Source organism: Oncorhynchus tshawytscha, linkage group LG33 (genome assembly GCF_018296145.1).
Source record: "Oncorhynchus tshawytscha isolate Ot180627B linkage group LG33, Otsh_v2.0, whole genome shotgun sequence".
Lineage (NCBI taxonomy): Eukaryota > Metazoa > Chordata > Actinopteri > Salmoniformes > Salmonidae > Oncorhynchus > Oncorhynchus tshawytscha.
The window spans coordinates 29,251,808-29,273,332 of NC_056461.1; the positions used below are offsets into that span (position 1 = coordinate 29,251,808).

General features: G+C 42.6%; 1 protein-coding gene across 2 annotated transcripts; it reads right to left on the minus strand.

The window, feature by feature from the left end:
- Positions 1–3,731: 3,731 nt before the first annotated feature.
- Positions 3,732–20,798, minus strand: LOC112231109 (protein mono-ADP-ribosyltransferase PARP14). 2 transcript variants are annotated; one of them, XM_024397669.2, is made up of 17 exons: positions 20,530–20,797; positions 20,252–20,364; positions 17,113–17,140; positions 16,622–16,858; positions 16,230–16,457; positions 13,464–16,021; positions 12,984–13,220; positions 10,384–10,605; positions 10,085–10,229; positions 9,805–9,960; positions 9,478–9,540; positions 9,058–9,243; positions 8,256–8,459; positions 7,520–8,140; positions 6,688–6,833; positions 6,193–6,367; positions 3,732–6,015 (listed from the first exon to the last, which is right to left on the minus strand). In XM_024397669.2, the coding sequence occupies exons 1-17, from the start codon at positions 20,726–20,728 to the stop codon at positions 5,732–5,734; spliced, it is 5,802 nt and encodes a 1,933-aa protein (XP_024253437.2). In that variant the 5' UTR covers positions 20,729–20,797; the 3' UTR covers positions 3,732–5,731. The 2 variants fall into 2 exon arrangements, with proteins under 2 accessions (XP_024253437.2, XP_024253439.2); XM_024397671.2 differs by lacking the exon at positions 3,732–6,015 and having other exon boundaries at positions 6,214–6,367; positions 6,672–6,833; positions 20,530–20,798.
- Positions 20,799–21,525: the final 727 nt, after the last annotated feature.

The following is a 21,525-nucleotide window of genomic DNA, read 5'->3' on the forward strand; positions in this document are numbered from 1 at the left end:
TGCACACAGAGATACTCATCTGATCAATGGCCACAGAGACACTGTCACGCCCTGACCATAGAAAGCTGTTTATTCTCTGTGTTGGTTGGGGCGTGATCGTGACTAGGGTGGGTCATCTAGGTGATTAATGGTTTATGTTGGCCTGGTATGGTCCCCAATCAGAGACAGCTGTTTATCGTTGTCTCTGATTGGGGATCATATTTAGGTAGCCATTTTCCCCATTGTGATTTGTGGGATCTTGTCTACAGTTTGTTGCCTGTGTGCACACCAGTAGCGTCACGGTTCGTTTGTGCTTTATTGTTTTGTTCAGTGAGTTTCGGTTAATTAAAATATGTGGAACTCTATGCACGCTGCTGCGCCTTGGTCCAATCATTATAACGATCGTGACAGACACCCTCCTCAAGGACAATCAGCCAGAGGGGAAGAGCCTCACACTGCAGGAGAGAAACAGCAGCACCATCGCTGACCAGACCAGGTAAAACACATAGTACTGGAAATTACACAGTAGTAACATACTGGATCGGGACCAGGTAACATATACAGGACACATCATAAAGGTATATGTCAGACAATACAGAGTATTATGTTCTTATTATGTCACCGACAAGAGGCCCTCTCTCTCCGTTTCATGTCCAATACCCTACTCAACAAATTGGATGCAGTCTATCACAGTGCAATCCGTTTTGTCACCAAAGCCCCATATACTACCCACCATTGCGACCTGTACGCTCTCGTTGGCTGGCCCTCGCTTCATACTCGTCGCCAAACCTACTGGCTCCATGTCATCTACAAGACCCTGCTAGGTAAAGTCCCCCCTTATCTCAGCTCGCTGGTCACCATAGCATCTCCCACCTGTAGCACACGCTCCAGCAGGTATATCTCTAGTCACCCCCAAAACCAATTCTTTCTTTGGCCGTCTCTCCTTCCAGTTCTCTGCTGCCAATGACTGGAACGAACTACAAAAATCTCTGAAACTGGAAACACTTATCTCCCTCACTAGCTTTAAGCACCAACTGTCAGAGCAGCTCACGGATTACTGCACCTGTACATAGCCCACCTATAATTTAGCCCAAACAACTACCTCTTTCCCAACTGTATTTAATTTTAATTAATTTATTTATTTTGCTCCTTTGCACCCCATTATTTTTATTTCTACTTTGCACATTCTTCCATTGCAAAACTACCATTCCAGTGTTTTACTTGCTATATTGTATTTACTTTGCCACCATGGCCTTTTTTGCCTTTACCTCCCTTCTCACCTCATTTGCTCACATTGTATATAGACTTGTTTATACTGTATTATTGACTGTATGTTTGTTTTACTCCATGTGTAACTCTGTGTCGTTGTATCTGTCGAACTGCTTTGCTTTATCTTGGCCAGGTCGCAATTGTAAATGAGAACTTGTTCTCAACTTGCCTACCTGGTTAAATAAAGGTAAAATAAAATAAAATAAATAAAATGTCCTAACTCACCTTCTACTACCTGGACACAGATGAGCCAGACAGACACATAACACAGGTGAGAAGAACAGACAGTGCAGGTCAGTCTCACTCATGTATACAGAGGTTTAAAAAAAGTAACATAGAAAACATCTCCACTGGACGAAAGTGAAAGTGTCCAGGCCGATAATTTCCTCAGCTAACTGATAGATCTGTAAAGTTTTCTAGAGGGTGGTGCTATTCTCTCTGCTGCACACCCACTGGTGGTGAATCAGTGACTCCCCTGGCTGGATTAACTTGGTGAATCAGTGACTACCCTGGCTGGATTAATTTGGTGAATCAGTGACTACCCTGGCTGGATTAATTTGGTGAATCAGTGACTACCCCGGCTGGATTAATTTGGTGAATCAGTGACTACCCCGGCTGGATTAATTTGGTGAATCAGTGACTACCCTGGCTGGATTAATTTGGTGAATCAGTGACTACCCAGGCTGGATTAATTTGGTGAATCAGTGACTACCCTGGCTGGATTAACTTGGTGAATCAGTGACTACCCTGGCTGGATTAATTTGGTGAATCAGTGACTACCCTGGCTGGATTTACTTGGTGAATCAGTGACTACCCTGGCTGGATCTACTTGGTGAATCAGTGACTACCCTGGCTGGATTAATTTGGTGAATCAGTGACTACCCTGGCTGGATTAACTTGGTGAATCAGTGACTACCCTGGCTGGATTAATTTGGTGAATCAGTGACTACCCTGGCTGGATTAATTTGGTGAATCAGTGACTACCCTGGCTGGATTAATTTGGTGAATCAGTGACTACCCTGGCTGGATTTACTTGGTGAATCAGTGACTACCCTGGCTGGATTTACTTGGTGAATCAGTGACTACCCTGGCTGGATTAATGTGGTGAATCAGTGACTACCCTGGCTGGATTAACTTGGTGAATCAGTGACTACCCTGGCTGGATTAATGTGGTGAATCAGTGACTACCCTGGCTGGATTTACTTGGTGAATCAGTGACTACCCCGGCTGGATTTACTTGAATGTGTGTGTTCATCCCTAATAGGTGCAGCATCTCCACTCAGGGCTATGTTGGATGGATTCTAGGAGGTTGGCGGAGGGGAAAGAAGGACATCTGGAAGTGTCATCCAGGGATCCTGTAAATAATGTACCCCTGCGTCAACAGCCAGGCTGGAGAGTTCCACTGGGAATAGGTTCCCTCACATCAGTGGTTCCCAAACCCTTTAGTGTCGTGACATCTTCCTGTCACTGCCAACAGCTCTATCCAAAACCCGGCATAAATAACTGACCCACTATTTGGAATGTACTGGCTCACATCAACCCAACCACCCCCACATTCACGTGTTGCCGAGATACACTCAGCCGTTCTGCCATAATGTAGCATGTGACATTCGCACTTTTTATTTTATTTTACCTTTATTTAACCAGGTAGGCAAGTTGAGAACAAGTTCTCATTTACTATGACACTTTGTTTGGCTGTTTATCAGAATGTAGAGTCATTTCCTGATGGCTTTTGTCCACTGGATTTGTAGACTGCTTTGTTTCTGTCATGTGACCTCCTTGTAGATCAAATAGTTAATAATATAAATGAAATTGTTAAAGAAGTCCCCACACAAACTCTTTTAAACAGATATTTGCACTCCGTACGTTGTAAGCAGTGGTGTAATGTACTACTTAAGTAGTTTTTTGGGGTATCTGTACTTTACTTCACCATTTATATTTTTGACTACTTTTACTTCACTACATTCCTGAAGACAAATATTGTACTTTACTCCATACATTTGCCATGACACCCAAAAGTACTCGTTACATTTTGAATACTTAGCAGGACAGGAAAATAGTAAAATTCACAAACATCCCTGGTCATCCCTACTGCCTCTAAATGATGTCTGAGTGTGCCCCTGGCTTTTATGTCAATTAAAAAAACTATAAAATGGTGCCATCTGGTTTGCTTAATATAAAGAATTTGAAATTATTTATACTTAATTATTTTACTTTTGATACTTAAGTATATTTTAAAACAAATACTTTTACTCAAGTAGTATTTTACCAGGTGGCTTTCTATTATGGTATCTTTACTTTTACTTAAGTATGACAGTTGGGTACTTTTTCCACCACTGTAGGCAAGGACTTATGTAAAGTCATCCACACAAGAACAGAGGTGACACAAAACTAATGGAATTAATTTTTATCGCTTTGTGCATATCAATGTTAATGACCTATGTTTCTACTATACAATTCAATCTAAAAATGTTATTTAAAAGTCACTTGCCAATGTATTTTTTATTTAAGGTGTAGGCACTGTCAGGCATGACACAGTACAGTATATTAACCCAGACAACTACCAGATAACATTATTTAAAATGTGGCAAAACAACAAAATCAAAAGGAACATGGACCCAGAAAATAGTCGGAGAAGACAGTCAATGACTGGTAAATTTGTTTAAGAGTGATATGATAGCCTGGATTCCAGACAGTATATTTTTGCTATAGCTAGCCAATTCCATGTTAGTTGTCATGCCTTGTCTTGAAACAGAAAATGTCTGTCACCCAGTCCAGAAATAAACTTACAGTAAATGCAATTGTCCTTAATTGCAGTCAGCTCAGGGCCCGGTTCCATAAAACATATTGAGTGTTTCCGTTAACCCTCTACAGACTAAGCTCTGTCTAAGCTATAGGGAATTGTTTTAAGAAGCTCATACAAAGGATCATTTAGCTATTTGATTTGGAATTTTAAGACCCCTTGAAGTATCATAGAAAATATATATAACAAATGATTTGATGACATTTTAGGGGGGACATTATTGCTATTAGCCCATACAAACACATTAAATAACAGATTCACTACATGGAACAACAGATTGTCCCCAAAAATTCTAAAGGAAGTTTGTTCTGAAGTGTCTGTCCTATATCTGAGAGATATAAGGTCAGTAAACATTTTTTTTATATGTATTTAAACACGTATTTTTGGAACTAAACAGTCTCCATATATACTTCCATTAATTATTTCAACTGGGGGGACCTTCAGACGAGTTGTGAGGCCAGTGGGTGTCCTAGAGCAGAACAACTGACATGTTCATGAGTCTCGTTCCACAGAGGGGTCATATTAGTGTGTGGGTCGTAGAGCAAAATGGAGAACACCATCGTGTTCATAAGTCTCATCGACATGTACGTGTTTGCAAGGATATTACCTTTCCACAGAGGTGTCATAATAGTTTGTAGCCCAAACTGTTTGGGCGCTACAGACGATTGTGTTAGAAGACCGATGATTTTCGGGATGTCTCATGGTCTGACAAACACCATTCTAGCTCTTGTCACCTTTCACTACAGATGCGGAAGTGCGACATTGGCACATGCAGTGAAAAAAACAGATACTGTATCTCGTTTAAACCGACTGGTTGTTATGGGGATGTTTTTATTATGCTAATTAGACACACCTCATTAAGGGTTTGCCCTAAGGAATAACTTTCCCTTACCGAAGATAATTAAGGCAGTTGCACAGAGCCCCTCAAACATTTCCTTAGGTAAGGGCAAAATTTAAGGGTTTTATGGTAGTTTGAAAGCATGCATGTGGAAAGAGTCTCTGGTATCCATGGAAACACCATGACAGAATACCTTGTCAAAAAGATTGCATTTATTTTGGGAGATCACAAAATTGAACTTCTACATTCAAGACCAGAGAAACAAATTGATTGAGAAGATAACAAAATATGTTTATTTTAGTATATTTTTTTCTCAACTTGTTTCTATTACGTCAAGCTAACTTAGAGTTGGTAGCTAGCTAGCCAGCTAGCAGTGTCGCCATGGAATGTGCAGCTTCTATTGTTAGCTGGTGGTGGAGGTTTTACTTTTGAAACCAGGGCAGAGGAAAGCAACATCCACCTCCACAAATGCTGTTAACATTGATATCCATACTGAATTAAGCACTTATTAAGGGACCTCATTGGCACCCTTAACTTTTCCACTTAATTTAAGGGGGAAATTCACCTTAAAATGTTTGTGCAACTGACATAATTAAACTTAAGGAAAATGTAAGGGAAAATGTAAGGGAAAATACAAGGACAAAATTAATTTAAGATATTTTATGCAACCGGGCCCAGGGCCTAAGCAATATCATTTATGTCTATAAAGAGTATGTTTTCTAAGGATGTCTAACCTCATACATGGCTATAACTAGCTCCCATACCATTAAAACCCTTCACACAGACATATGCAATTTGTTGTGAAGTATTGATATACTAATGAAGGTACAGTTAAATCTGATTTACTGGAATGTGATGAGGAACTCTGGATAAGCCTGCACATCATTGAAGATCACAAACATGGTTGGATTGGAGGTGTTGTCTGTGACACTGTCGTACAAATCGGCATCCTTCCCTGAAGGTTTGGCAGGAGGAACAATCAAGCCTGCTTGTCCCCGAGTGTAGTCTCCAACAAGAACCCTGGCCAGGTACATGCGCTTGTTCCCTTGTGCATCAGCTTTAGAATATCCCCTTGCTGAATAACTGGAGTCCACAGCAAAGTATGATCCATTGCCAATTGCAGCACCTGGACGAAAAACATATTGTTCTTAAAGAGTTGTAAAAAAATTAACAACAATGATACCGAATTGATCAAATGGATTTATGTCTCAACATCAAGCTCCTCCTCTCTTAGGAAGAGGTCTCAATATAACAGTAAAGAATATTGGTCATCAGACATGTTTCCATGAGACCATTCTCATACCATGTGCTCCAGCGTAGCTGCGATTGAAGCCATGGTTGTTGATCTTGGTGATGGAGTCAGAACTGGTGCCATGGAACAGCAGTTTCTCGTTGTTTGTGTGCTTGTTCTTCTCCTCCAGGAATTTCTTTCTTATCTGGTAGCTTTTCCACAGTGAATCGTTCTGGACTCGTTCAATCTTCGAATAGCAAACGAAACACATGTAGAAATCGACAGTGATTTATACTATTTCAAATACTTAACGAACAGCAAAGGAATAGGAATTACACATTTCACTGGTTCCAGGAATTACAGTTCCATTCTTTAAAAAAAATCCCAAACGTGTTTGCTGCTACATTAAAGACAGCAAAGCAATTAAAATTGTCTTTAAAAAAGATAGTTGAGGGATTCCTAACATCAAATTCGTCAAATGTGAGGATTTTCATATAACGTCACCATAGAAAATCAGTCTATTGTGGAATGCAAATGAAATTCTGGTATACATTTTTACAAACATACGCTAAGGATGGTGTTTTTGAGTAAAGTCTTCCGAAATTCCTTCTCCACGTCATTGTATCCCTTAGATCCTTTAGTTAGTGGGACCAGCATTAAGAGGGAACCCTTCATGTCATCCCAGTGTGCAGGTAGAGACACTGATGTATCGTCTGGACAAAAGAGTTTGGCATTTAGTGATCAAATTATTACACAATAAGTATTGTCATTAAAAAGACTCAATCATTCACAACTTTAAATGCATATTGATGACATACTCAGTTCCATGACATGTGCTGCAGCAGTAGGCCTAACTGCAGAAAAACATCGCTAGAACGACACATTCCTCTCTTGCTAGATGCACAAATAAAGGTGAATAACATCTTTTTTTTTTTACCCCAAAAATTGTCTTCTGATGTGAGGTAAGCATTGACCTGCACTCAGAACATCACTTTGTTGTTTCTCTATGAATCATTTGTAAAAAACAGAAAAATCCCAAACTAGTTCAAATAAAACAGAGAAAACAGAATTGTGGAAAATACAAGATCCTTTAATGGAGAATTGTATGGATCCTGTCATGCCAAATACTGCTTATTAACCATTATTTTACCAGGTATATTGACAGAAAACATATCTTGTACACCAAGAACCCGGGGACGAGTTGTAGGGTAGAGGATACGAGAAGAATGTGCCTATTTTAAAGCTATATTTAAATTAGCTCTTGTTCTAGAAAAGGTTGGAGACGCAACCACAAAATGACACAAAAAGAACACATTATTTTATATTTAATATCACCGTTCTACATAATTTCATTTTAATGCAGTCTAGACAGATGAGTATTTATTATGGATGAACTCACCTTTCAGGTCTTTTCTCAGTAACTCAATTTTTTTTATGCCCCTAATCTTGACAGCTCTCTTGTGGGCTACATTTGCCTCATAATCCTCATTGTTGATCTTGATTGTCACTTTGCTGTTGTCTCTCACAGCCTCCTCCAGGATGTAGTTGGTGAACATGTCAAAAGACACCATTGTTCCACTGTGGTCTTTGTACTGCCACTCCACCAGGCTGCTCACCAGGAAAGCTGCCTGTCTGCGGTTCTCTGCCCTCTCCTGGTCCAGGACCATGTTGCTGATGAGGCCGTCTGCTGTAAGCACATCGCGGCTCAAGCCCTCCAGGTGGATCAGGGAGTCAGGACCCTTCTTCTCCAGGCGTATCCTGACCGTCAGCTCCCTCTGCATGGCCTGCAACTTCTCCACATCCCCCTGGCTCAGCTGGCTGATGTACGGGTTCTTGATGGTTTTCTCAGTTTGCTCCTTCACTATGAGGTTTTCAACCCAGTCCCGGGCACGGCTCACAGCCCGGGGGCTCTCTGCACACAGCTGGAACACGGTCGGTGCAAACTCCTCTCCCGCCATGACAAAGTTCTCACGGGCAGAGCGCTCATCACTGGGTCCCATAAAGTAGGTTGTCACTGTATCTATGAAGAAACAGCACACATAACATAAATGTCACTTATGATTATAATAACTATTGTATTAGTACACATTAAGCTCATATTGTCTTCTACCTCGCACACTTCCATTCTCACTGACCTTTAAACTTGGTAAAAATGCCCTTTTCCTCCACTCCCTCTCCCACTCTCCTCTTCATGCTCTTGTGGAATTCCGTTATCATGGCAGTCTGGAATATCAGGATCTTCACACTTCTCACAAACTGTCCCTTTTTCTTCTTCACAAAGTCCACCACTGCGTCAATCATGGCGTCCGCAACAGCAGAGGGACTCGCCCCACCCTGGCCTGACAGACAGATAGATGGAGGCAGACACACAATGACATGGCTATGGAGGCAAACAGAAAGACATAGATGGAGACAGAAGTAGAGATAGACAATGACATGATGGAAGCAAATCTGTCCCTGAGAGTGACTAATCACAAGACAAATATGGAAGAAAAGGAAGGAGACAAGGAAAATATGAAAGGGAAGGAGACCAGGAAAATATGAAAGGAACAAGTAAAAGTGTCATAGTATATTTGGGGAAAAAGACGTAGAAAGAACAAGAGTATTTGAAAATTAGGAAAGTAGCAGGTAAAAAGTAGCAGGTAGTCATTATGAGGAGCAGGTAGTCATTATGAGGAGCAGGTAGTCATTATGAGGAGCAGGTAGTCATTATGAGGAGCAGGTAGTCATTATGAGGAGCAGGTCGTCATTATGAGGAGCAGGTCGTCATTATGAGGAGCAGGTCGTCCCTTTCAGAGCACATGGAAGCAAAGCATATGGCCACTTTACAACCTCACAGTAGAAACAAAGAACACAACAGAACAGGCAACAAGTACAATAAAAACATGCAACTACACAAGACAGTGTAGTCTAATAATGACCATTAAAGCAGAGTACCTGTTCCAAGCGCTGGGAAGGACACTGAGGTGAACTTTCGCTCCTCACAATTCTTGAGAACATCGTACACAGTCTCTTTAATGATCTCAGGGTCATTCTGTCCCACAATGTGCATGATGTGTTTGCATGGGAGAGATCCTGCTGATGTCACAATCATCCTGCATGGTTGGAAGCTTGGGGATCTGACTGTAGAAAAGCATAAAAGGAAAGGTTTAGATGTCAAGAATCTAAGTTACTAAAAGGTCAAATCAATACACACCAGTGTTGTAGGACCCATGGATTGGAAACTGACTTTAGACTTTTACCGGACAGTATCAAACAGTACTGAAATGTCATCTCATTCATATCCAACATGACACCAGTCTCCTTGACCAGAAACATGACTACAGTATATGTTGACTCAAGGACATGGATACACACCAATCTCTGAGCACTCCAACTCCACCTTCAATCCAGCTCCTTCTAAAATGGATTTGGATACACCTGAAGAAACAAAGACATTAGTACAATATGGCTCTTTATTCAACAATTTAACCATTAAATAAGTTGTGTGTCTGTGGGGGTGTATGGGATTTAGCTTGCGTCCTGATTGTGTAGCTGTAAACACTGTTCATTTGGATTTCCAACATTTCAGATGTGTACATGTTAAACATCCTTATAAGGTGTTCCTTAATATTTGTCTTAGTAGCCTCATAAACATGAAACATTGGTTACGACACCTATGCTATTGTCAGAGGTACAAGTCACCTGATTTGAGGTTAAAGTCCTTATTGGAGGAGTTCACAATGATGTCACTGGTCTCCTTGGTGATGTCTCCTGATGACACTTCAAAAGTCATGTGACCCATCTGCATGCTGTACACACCCAGAGAAGGGGATGACACCTGTCCAAAGAAGCCTGCGCCTGAATGAAAATAACATGTTTAGACAAGGGGGTTCTGTGGAAACAGACATGCTCTAAAGAGGCAGCAGTGTCTCAATGGTTGAATATTTTTGGGGAGACTTTGAAGGCTGTGAATTAGGCTTACCAGAGGATAGCTGTGATTGGCCAACATAGGATTTGGGATGTTGTGATTGGCCAACATAGGATTTGGGATGTTGTGATTGGCCGGCACCTTGTGAACTCTGCCAAGTATACCCTTGTGTCTGACCTTTGAATTCCCTGACAAAGCACTGTAAACAGGAGATATAAAAGTGTTGAGCATTAATCAAACATATCTAAGAGCACAACACACACTGACAAAGGTGAGGTTATGCAACAATACTACCTCTGTGTGATGATAAACACTGAATCCCCCTTTAAACCATTTTCCATCTTCAAACTTACATCCACAGTTTGGGTGTCGCTGGGGTGGACCACGATGGCCACTTCTTTAAGGTGTGTGGAGTTTCTTCTCTGGCTGAAGTCTTTGACCTCCTGCAGAAGAAGCTTGGACACCAGGCCCTTAGGGAATCCCATGTTCCCTGTTCCAATGGCAGGGAAAGACAGGGATGCCAGCCTATGCTTCTCTGCCTCACTCAGGCAATCTCTGATCATCTTTATCAATATCTTAAATCACAAACACATGGACAATTTTAGAAAAATGTTACTAAAACCTTTCTATGCACTCTCAATAATCAGTGCTTAATTGGAGCTGGATCCTGCCGGAACCTCTCAGATTTGACCTTGTTTGTTCCGGCACCTATTTGCCGGGATCCGGTACCAACTCACTGCATAATTTATTAATTGTTTCACTGTTCACACCAGATACATTCAAATAAAAGCGATCAGCGTTAAATCAAGTTGCCTCCTCGTTATTTACCCTGCCCAACAGAAAGACCATCACGTAAAGGTGTGGGGATCTTTTATCCTTTCCTGCCACACTGATTCCAGACCTGCTCTGTTATTTGTACATCAAGGTTATGGGGAGGGAGGGTGAGGTAAGTAACTGATCTCGACACAGGTCTTGGTAGTGGTGGTCAGCTAGTGAAGAGGTCCTTACGTAATCACATTAGTCGTCTCCCTACTGAATTTGAATTGCGGGAAAGACAAATAAAAAATGGATAAGAAAAGGCAATCGAGTTTGATGACATTTTTCAAGTCCAAAAATCTAGAGAAAGATGGGGAATTGAACCCATAACGAGCCAGAGAACTGTCAGTGCAGGAGGAGTGAGGTGCAAACTGTTCCTGATGACAATGCCTAAGCTAGCAACGCTGCTAATCCCAACAGTTCAGCATCACCACCGGCACCTCCACTAGCTAGTAGGACTACTAGAGAGTCAGACTCAGAGGGAGAGGGAGAGGAAGACGGAGAGCTGGGGGGAGGGGGGCAGTGCATTCACAGACTAAGTGCTAGGATCAGGTGCAATTTGCAGTTCAAGAACAATCAAACACATGGGGCAGCAGGTAGCCTAGTGAACCAGAGCACTGGGCCAGTAATCGAAAGGTTGCTGGATTGAATCCCTGAGCTGACAAGGTAAAAAGGCAGTTAACCCACTCTTCCCCGGTAGGCAGTCATTGTAAATAAGAATTTGTTCTTAACTGACTTGCCTAATTAAACAAAGGTTACATAACCCCAGGCTTGTCATCCAAAAAAAAAAAAACATAGAGCCCTCAGAAAAAAGGGTTTTGAACATGTCTGAACCAAGGTGCTTTTGGTGGCAGCATGCCTTGTAGACGAGGCTAATGGTTATAGTTAACACTCAAAATGAAAAAAATAGACACGACAGCCAGAGTCTTCAGAACAGCGTTAGGAGGCTAAACGTCACAGCCACAGGCCCGCTCATGGCTTTGAGCAAGAAATTGACTCTCAGGAGTTAAATGGCCTTGACATGGGGAGAGTCATTGTGGGAGGTTTGGAAAACTAATTTCTTTCCCTTTACAAACTTGTTGTGTACCGTGAAGTTTATCTGAATATGTGCATCATATTATCACATAGGCAGGAGGCCTATATATTCTTATATGTGTGTTCTGCTGTTTCACCAACATAGACAGTAGGCTACTTGGCTGTTTACTCTGTCTGCTGTGCTGCTACATTGTGTTTGACACTTTTCTTCTCAATGTGTTCCGGCACCTCAGTGCCCCCCCCAATCAAATTGTATTTGTCACATGCACCGAATACTTTACCATAAAATGCTTACTTACAAGCCCTTAGCCAACAATGCAGCTTAAGAAATAGAGTTAAGAAAGTATCTACTATATAAAAGGTACGAAAAAATAATAATAATCTAAAAGTAACACAAGTAAATTACATAGCAATAACGAGGCTATATACAGGGGGTACCGGTACTGAGTCAATGTGCAGGGAAACAGGTTAGTCGAGGTAATTTCTAAAATGACTATGAGTAGATAATAAACAGCGCGAGTAGCAGCAGTGTGAAAACATTAATTGTTCAGCAGTTATAGGGCTTGGGGGTAGAAGCTGTTATAAGGAGCCTTCTGGTCCTAGACTTGGCCCTCCAGAACCAGCAGAGAGAACAGTCTATGACTTGTAGTGACTGTAGTCTTTGACACGTTTTTGGGCTTTCCTCGGACACCGCCTAGTCTATAGGTCCTGGATGGCAGGAAGCTTGGCCCCAGTGATGTACTGGGCCCTATGCACTACCCTTTGTAGTGCCTTGCGGTCAGAGGCTAAGCAGTTGGAGTACAGGAGGGGACTAAGCACACAACACTAAGGGGTTTGAGTATTGAGGATCAGCGTAACAGATGTGTTGTTGCCTACCCTTACCACCTGGGGGCGGCCCGTCAGGAAGTTCAGGATCCAGTTGCAGACGGAGGTGTTTAGTCCAAGGGTCCTTATCTTATAGATGAGCTTTGTGTGCACTATGTTGTTGAACACTGAGCTGTAGTCAATGAACAGCATTCTCACTCACTATGTGTACTCACTCACTCGTGTTACGGGACCTCCCGATTTACAAATTAAACACGTTCAATAACTCATAGCTTACCTTCTCTGCTGAGCCAGCTCCCTGGTCCCAATGGGGGCAGACAGTATGGATCACCCTCTGACATCGCAGGTTGTAACCGTCGGTGACCACAACGTCACCATAGGCCAATCTGATGGCGCGAGCCTCACCTGTGGCTGCTGATTGGAGCCCAGGACCGGCTGCCTTTAGGATAGCATTGGACACAGCACCTTTACTCAGGTCCAAATCCTCAGAGATGGTGTTGACGATGCCCTCAGACTAGAGGTTTCAAAACAAATGACCAAACATTCATGAAGAAAGAAAGAAGGGAACAGCTATGTATTTCTATTCAATCATAAATTATGACTTCTACAAGACAGCTGTCATTCCAGATAAAGAAGAGTAGAATGAAAAGTAAACCAATCATACACCTTATACTCTGGGTTATCTGATGTACTACTTATAATACCTGTATTACAATGGTTTACGTGGTGCTCTGATAACTACGGTATGTGTACTCACATATTCCTCCTGGATATTTCCCTTCCTCAGAATGATCTTCAGACCCTCTTGTGTGCGATTGGTCTGTAGGATTTCCCCACTGCCTGCCCCCTCAAACTCCCTCTCTTGGCCATACTCTCTCCTCTGCTCCTCTCGGTTTTCATGATAAGTCCTGCTTTCTCTAAATCCTCCTCCCCTATCTCCATGTCCTCCTCTACCTCTACCTCCTCCTCCTCTACCTCCACTCCCTCCTCTACCTCCACTCCCTCCTCTACCTCCACTTCCTCCTCCCACTCTACCTCCATCTCCATGTTCCCATTGCCTATGTCCCCATGTTGACTTTCCCTGATATTCAGATCCTTGATGTCTGTAACTATGTTGTCCTCTTCCCCGTTGTCCTCTTCCCCTATGTGCACCCTGCGGAGGCATGGTCATTTTTGGGTGCAGGTCATTGAACGTTTTCTGGACAGCACTGGCCAGGGCTCTCACAGTGTTGTCACTGTTGTCCACCAGGTGAATCTCAGTCAGGGAGGTCTGACCACTCAGGTTCTCACAGTAGTCACGCACTGCCACAGCAATGGTCTCAGTGCACAGTTTCAGAGGAAAGCCGAATATCCCAGAGCTGACGGCCGGGACGGCAACAGTTGAGCAGTTAACCTTCGCAGCCTCCCTCAGGCTCTCATTCACAGCTTGTTTCAGACGCTGTATGGCTGTTCCCTGGTCAAAGTCTGTGAACCGTGGACCAACCGCATGGACCACATACTTACAGGGCAGATTGCCTGCATCTGTCACAATGGCGTCACCTGGCTGCAGTCGGCGGTTATTACGGACATGTTGATCACTGAGCTCCTGCAGCCGTGGACCAGCAGCCTTGAGTAGTGCTAAAGCCAAGCCTCCAATATGCTGCAGGTCTTCATTGGCTGCATTGACTACTGCGTCCACTTTGAACTTGCAGATGTCTGCCTTACTGACAGAGACCAGGATTCCATTGTGTGTCCTCACCTCACAGCAAGATGATGGGCCAAACCCTTCCTCCCCATCTTCATCATCGCCCTCTTCTTCCTCCAGCATGTAGTCTTCCTGCAGCAGCACCACACAGCCATGCTCCTTCATCGCCATGGAAACAAACATTCTTCCCTTCTCTTGGAAGTACTTCCTTGCTCCAGGCTTCATGATGGTGAGCTCATCAGTGCAGAAAGGTGCTACCATCTTCTGAAAGGTCTCTTTGACCTTCTTGACATAGAGACGGGCACCAGAAAGGACAATTCTGGGCCTTCTGGGGTCAAAGTGGACATTCACCTCATCACGCTTGGCAAAATGTTCCCAGTCCTGGGATTTGTTCTCCTGGATGAATTTAACCACGGCACAGGACTTGACACGGACAGCCTCTTCGACTCGTGAGTAGTTTTCAACAAAGTCCCGCAGACTGTTGCTGACCTCTCTGACCGGGTCCAGGAAGCCAGACACAATGATTCTGTCTCTGCTCTCTGGGTGGAGCTTTATCAGCACCGTTCTTTTCTTTAGGGAGTTGTAGGCATCCACCAGCTTGTTGTTCAGATCTTTCCACTCAGGCTTCCTCAGCACCTCCTGATCCTCCACCATAAGGCTCTGCAGGGACAGGGCAGTCTTCACCCTCTGCTCTGCATCAGCCAATGCTCTGTCTGAGCTACCAGTCAGAAGTACCTTTCCACCCTCCACTCTGTACACAGCGTTGATGCCCCGGGACGTGAACAGGTCCTGGGACATCTCCATACTGTCCACTGACCGCAAGAAGTCCAGGAGTTGGGGTTCCAGCTTCAGCTGCTTCTTATTCATCTGGAGCTCCCTCTCCAGAATCCAGTACTTCATCTTGTACACCTCTGCAACAAGACCTGAGAGAACCAACTTCTTGGTGTCGTCTCTGTAAGAAAAACCCATCTCTGGGGCTTCGTCTGCTGCGCGCTTCAGAAGTCCTTCCTGCTGCAGGATATAGAACATGGCAGGGGACATGTCCATCTCCTCCGAGATGCCATCCCTCTGCCTCTCTATCCGACTCATGGCCCTCTGCATGAGGTCTTCCACCAGCCCCTGGAGTCGCTTCGTGTCTTCGGCCAGACCTGCAACTGTCAGAGACCCTTTGGAGGCATCCATAGCTAGGACAGCATCCTCTTTCACCACCGAGCGGACTTCTTTCTCCACTGCCTTCCACGCTGGGGCACTTGCAAAACACTCAAACACAGCATATTGGGCCATGATGTCACGGAAGACAATCAAGGCATTCTGTTTCCATCCGTCTACATATTCGCTTGTTAGTCCTTTCTGCCTTAGCAGGGTTGGCAAAGGACTGAGTTTAACCTCAGGAGTATCCATGTTTACATGACAGAAATGAGCCTTCATCTGGTTAGTGATGGGGGACAACTGTCTCTTCATGGAGAGGAATTTCCATACAGCAGAATGCACACACTCTTTGAAGGGGTCAGGCATCTTCCACATTGGCCTCTCCTTTCCATACAAGGCAGTGCTCAATGACTCATAGTATGGATACACGTTGACTGGGACTTTGCCAATTACATGATGTTTATTTAGAGTGGTTTCCACAACTGAAACGACATAGATAACGGACTGTCTTTCATAGCATGAAATGAGGGCGAAACAGAATATTTCTGTTTAAGGCCAAGAGACTGCTGCACCAACAGAATAGCAAGGCTACATTCAATTCCTCTTATAATAGAGAGTAATAGATTACCAAATAAACAAATTGATTAACATTTATATAATTAAACAGCTCATTCAAACAGCAGGTTTTACCTTCTGGTGCATGGAAGGTGACAATGCATGCCTGTTCCTCATGGAACATAATGATGTCCTTTGCTGGGCCAGCCCACTTCTCAAAGTAGAGCACCAGCATCTCTTCAGGTATGTTGGAGGTCAGGTTCTCCACTCTCACACTCTGGCACCTCTCTAGCAACCGGCCAATCAAACCCTGCTTCTGGAAACTCTTGTTGCTCTTGCTCTCAGTAAGGAACCGCTCCACATCTAAAGACAGACAGCAATCATATCCTTAATATCATGCACAACAGTTATTGAATTTATGATCCCTTCGTGTGAAGGAGAGATTTGTTTTTATAATACTTCAAAAGTGAAATTCATTGTTCGTTTTCTTTGTTGAAAAAAATCGAAAATTTGAAATAGTGACCAACCTTTGGGATTATTGAAGGTCACAACAGCTCTGTTGGTCTCACTGATGACCTCCAGTGAGAAGTTGTCTTCCTCCAGGCCAGAGATGGTCTCCACCAGCAATGTCAGCATCTCTCTCGGCATGCTCTCAGGAACTCTCTCCAGCACCACAGCAGAGCTCTGAGGAGACACCTCAGCTCCACCTCCCTCTCCAGGCCCACTCTCAGAGTTGGGAGCTTCCTGTGCTTCACTTGACACATCTGGGATTAAACACACTAGATATTCATATCCAATAACCTCATTCATATTTTCACATTTCTCTGACTTCATTGGCACATTTCTGCCTATGACAAATTTACAAGTAGATATGGCCTGATAAGGCTGCATTTTGCAACACTGTCTAATGATGTGCCAATAGGGATCATTATGAAACGTATTAGGCAAAAAATTCAATATAATAATATTAGGTCAAGGAAATGCATCAACAACCACAGAAGCAAGGAAAACATGTTACCTGACAATTCATTGCTTGTAGCACCAAGCTGGAAAACATGCAAAACAAACAAAATGTATACGTCAAATAGTTAACCAATGGGCAACTTTACAAGTATGCTGTTTAATAGTAGCCATAAAAATAATGTATTATCCATCAGTTGGAAGCCCTGGCTAGCCTGTCGAGCCAAGACAGCACAAATTTAGCCTACAGTTAATCTCTGTTTAACCAGAAGTAAAATCTTGCATACAGAGCATTCGGAAAGTATTCAGACCTCTTGACTTTTCCACATTTTGTTACGTTACAGCTATATTCTAAAATGGATTAAATATTTTTTCCCCTCATCAATCTACACCCAATACCCCATAATGACAAAGCAAAAACATATTTTTTGAAAATTTTGCAGTGCTTAATTTGTAGATCAGGGGGTGCCGGAACAAAAATTGAGCAAGAGAGGGTGGTGACCTGGGGAGCTTTGAGGTATCGAAACGCATGAGAAAAAAACAATCCCCTTTATAATAAAGCATTGCATTCATATCATCACATTTGCATAGTGGAATAGCACAGTAGAGTAGAGGTACTTACAGAAGTGGCACACATGGGGAACATTTTAGGAAGCCTAGGTTCTAGGAAAAATTTGCCATTTTATAAATGCATTTCATGCAATTCTATGTCATTTTACATGACTGGAGACTGGCAGAATATTTTTCATACCTAATACTGCACGAATGATCTAAAGGACAGGCTACTTTGACACCAACACACTGAGAATCTTAGATAAATAAAAACGACCTTGTCTTAAATCCAGCAATTTAACCTTAATTTAACCAGCAATTTAATTTAACCTTATTTAGCCAGACAAGTCAGTTAAGAACAAATTCTTATTTACAATGACGGCCTACACCGGCCAAAGCAGGACGACGCTGTGCCAATTGTGCACCACCCTACGGGACTCCCAATCACGGCTGGTTGTGATACGGCAGGTAGCCTAGTGGTTAGAGCATTGGACTAGTAACTGAAAGGTTGCAAGATCGAATCCCTGAGCTGACAATATAAAAATCTGTTGTTCTGCCCCTGAACAAGGCAGTGTTGTTAGGCCAATATTGACCTAAATGACTAATGATGATAAATACAATCCACCTGTGTGTAATCAAGTCTCCGTATAAATGCACCTGCACTGTGATAGTCTCAGAGGTCTGTTAAAAGCGCAGAGAGCATCATGAAGAACAAGGAACACACCAGGCAGGTCCGAGATACTGTTGTGAAGAGGTTTAAAGCCGGATTTGGATACAAAAAGATTTCCCAAGCTTTAAACATCCCAAGGAGCACTGTGCAAGCGATAATATTGAAATGGAAGGAGTATCAGACCACAGCAAATCTACCAAGACCTGGCCGTCCCTCTAAACTTTCAGCTCATACAAGGAGAAGACTGATCAGAGATGCAGCCAAGAGGCCCATGATCACTCTGGATCAACTGCAGAGATCTACAGCTGAGGTGGGAGACTCTGTCCATAGGACAACAAGTCGTATATTGCACAAATCTGGCCTTTATGGAAGAGTGGCAAGAAGAAAGCCATTTCTTAAAGATATCCATAAAAAGTGTTGTTTAAAGTGTGCCACAAGCCACCTGGGAGACACACCAAACATGTGGAAGAAGGTGCTCTGGTCAGATGAAACCAAAATTGAACTTTTTGGCAACAATGCAAAACGTTATGTTTGGCGTAAAAGCAACACAGCTCATCACCCTGAACACACCATCCCCACTGTCAAACATAGTGGTGGCAGCATCATGGTTTGGGCCTGCTTTTCTTCAGCAGGGACAGGGAAGATGGTTAAAATTGATGGGAAGATGGATGGAGCCAAATACAGGACCATTCTGGAAGAAAACCTGATGGAGTCTGCAAAAGACCTGAGACTGGGACGGGGATTTGTCTTCCAACAAGACAATGATCCAAAACATAAAGCAAAATCTACAATGGAATGGTTCAAAAATAAACATATCCAGGTGTTAGAATGGCCAAGTCAAAGTCCAGACCTGAATCCAATCGAGAATCTGTGGAAAGAACTGAAAACTGCTGCTCACAAATGCTCTCCATCCAACCTCACTGAGCTCGAGCTGTTTTGCAAGGAGGAATGGGAAAACATTTCAGTCTCTCGATGTGCAAAACTGATAGAGACATACCCCAAGCGACTTACAGCTGTAATCGCAGCAAAAGGTGGCGCTACAAAGTATTAACTTAAGGGGGCTGAATAATTTTGCACGCCCAATTTTTCAGTTTTTGATTTGGTAAAAAAGTTTGAAATATCCAATAAATGTCGTTCCACTTCATGATTGTGTCCCACTTGTTGTTGATTCTTCACAAAAAAATACAGTTTTATATCTTTATGTTTGAAGCCTGAAATGTAGGTGGTGCAATAGGTGCAGTGAATGTATTATGTTAGCTATTCTTCTTGTCGGTATTATTTTAGAGGCGGATGCATTTTATCCAAATTCTATAATGATATTCAATGGACAACATCTTTCGGTAGAAACGTTGATTGAGAAATTATGACATCATTTAAAAATGTTTTGCTCCTGCACCTAAAAAAAATAGCACTATAACACCACTAAATACATTTTGAATTAAATGAAAATACAGCCTGTGATACAGCCTAAGCTAGGTGTGTGGGGACCCATATTGTAGGTTACAATATGAGGAAGAAATGAAAGTTCTAAAAATGCTTTACAGTTTCACTACCTCACCCAATGATGTGAGTGTGGAAAAGGTGAACAGAATTGTTTATCAACAAAGACAAGCCACCTCAGTTTCCATCCATGTAGGCCTAATTATGATGTTAGTTGACATTCCTGCGGAAACGTACTTCCCCACAAACACTGCTTACAACTGAAGATAGCAGTCTGTTACAATAATCCTTATTTATCTTTAGACATTCTGTATGAGACAAATACATGACAAATCTGGGCACGGCAACGAATACGCGCATTTATCTCTGATTGGCTGCAGTAAAAGTGGCGCATGACAGAACAAGCTAGGTTGAATCCGGACAACTGTAGCTGGAATGGGAAGGCCTCAACACCGTTGATAGCAGACATTCGTACATTTGATTTCACAGAAAGTCAACAATCCAACAGTTGCAGCTATTCATATAGACTACTCACCGACAGAGTGCAAGCCTCTTTCAGATTTCCCCCCGAGGATGACAAGCGCAACTTCACAGTTTCATTGTCTACAGTAATTTCGTGGTTATCTCTCGATAGAACCCTTTCCCTGACTGTGGAGACAAATGCGACATCATGCACACGTCACTTTACTGGAAGTCACTTGTACATATTTACATTTGTATGGTTAACACTATTTCACTGTTATGATATCCTACAGTAGGCTATAAAATGACAACTATACGATACAAATCGTCATCCGTGGTGATCTACTTTACCATCCTCAGATTTGAAATAAACAGTTGCGCTAGTGGAGCGTTGATCCTCGTAGTGCACCAAGCAGTCCCCTCCACTCGACTTCTTTTTACTTTGAAAATAAATCTGAAGCTTGTTCTGTATCCCTTTAGAGACAGAGTTTGTCCAACTGACGTCTACAGTGATGGGATAAGGATATTCATCCATCGTTTCACCCCTCATGCGAATACTGTTTGGGTATGAAACGCGTCGTCCTATTCTTTCACTGCATCCACTGTTTCACTTTCGTTTCAGCCTCGGTTGACGAGGAAATCGTGTGTACAGTGGACCTACTGATCATATAACCACGCCGTATATGAGTAGGCCGGGTAAGGTTGTAAAACATTATCGGGGCATATAAACCTATTGGCCTATACTTTTCAAGTAGTGTTTAACTTTCGAACGTTTTGCTAAAAAAAAATGACGAATGGAAACGATGTTGCATTATATTTTCACCTGCTTCACAATGTCTTAATTAACAAAAATAACGAATGTTAGGTAATGCTCTCAGGGAGAGTGAACTTGATCACAGACAGAAATTAAGGTCCTAGATGTCCCAATGTACATGACCATTGGGACATGTGTAGCAAAAATGGTGCTATAATTTTTGCACCTGTCTACAGAGCCTTTAGGGAACTGGATAGCTCAACGGGGAAAGATCTATCAATCTCTGAGTAATTAGGAAATAATTAAAAGTTACTTTCGTCCCGGGGTTGTGCCGAAAAGCTCCCCCCTGAATCCCCCCCATTCGCGTGAACGCGCACGCACTCAATTCTTCATTGCTGCGACTTGCTTGCTATTTGAGATTTCTGATCACGTTAGGCTGCGTTTCATTTTATTTTTTAAGACGGTTTGATCGCGGGGAGGCACTAGTAATGTATGCTATTTGTTTAAAGTGTCTATAAATAAATCTATTTGCCAAAATTCCTCATCTCTCCGATGTCTTATTCGACCAGTAGCTGTTCTTAAATGTTTATTGC

Excerpts from the sequence above, each read along its gene's own strand:
- LOC112231109 (XM_024397669.2), bottom strand. The coding sequence starts at position 20,728 with ATGAGGGGTGAAACGATGGATGAATATCCTTATCCCATCACTGTAGAC. Across the intron at positions 10,606-12,983 it reads GAGCTGGCTCAGCAGAGAAG|ATATTGATAAAGATGATCAG; the intron begins GTAAGCTATGAG and ends TTGTGATTTAAG. Across the intron at positions 6,368-6,687 it reads TCAAAAACACCATCCTTAGC|ATTGAACGAGTCCAGAACGA; the intron begins GTATGTTTGTAA and ends TGCTATTCGAAG.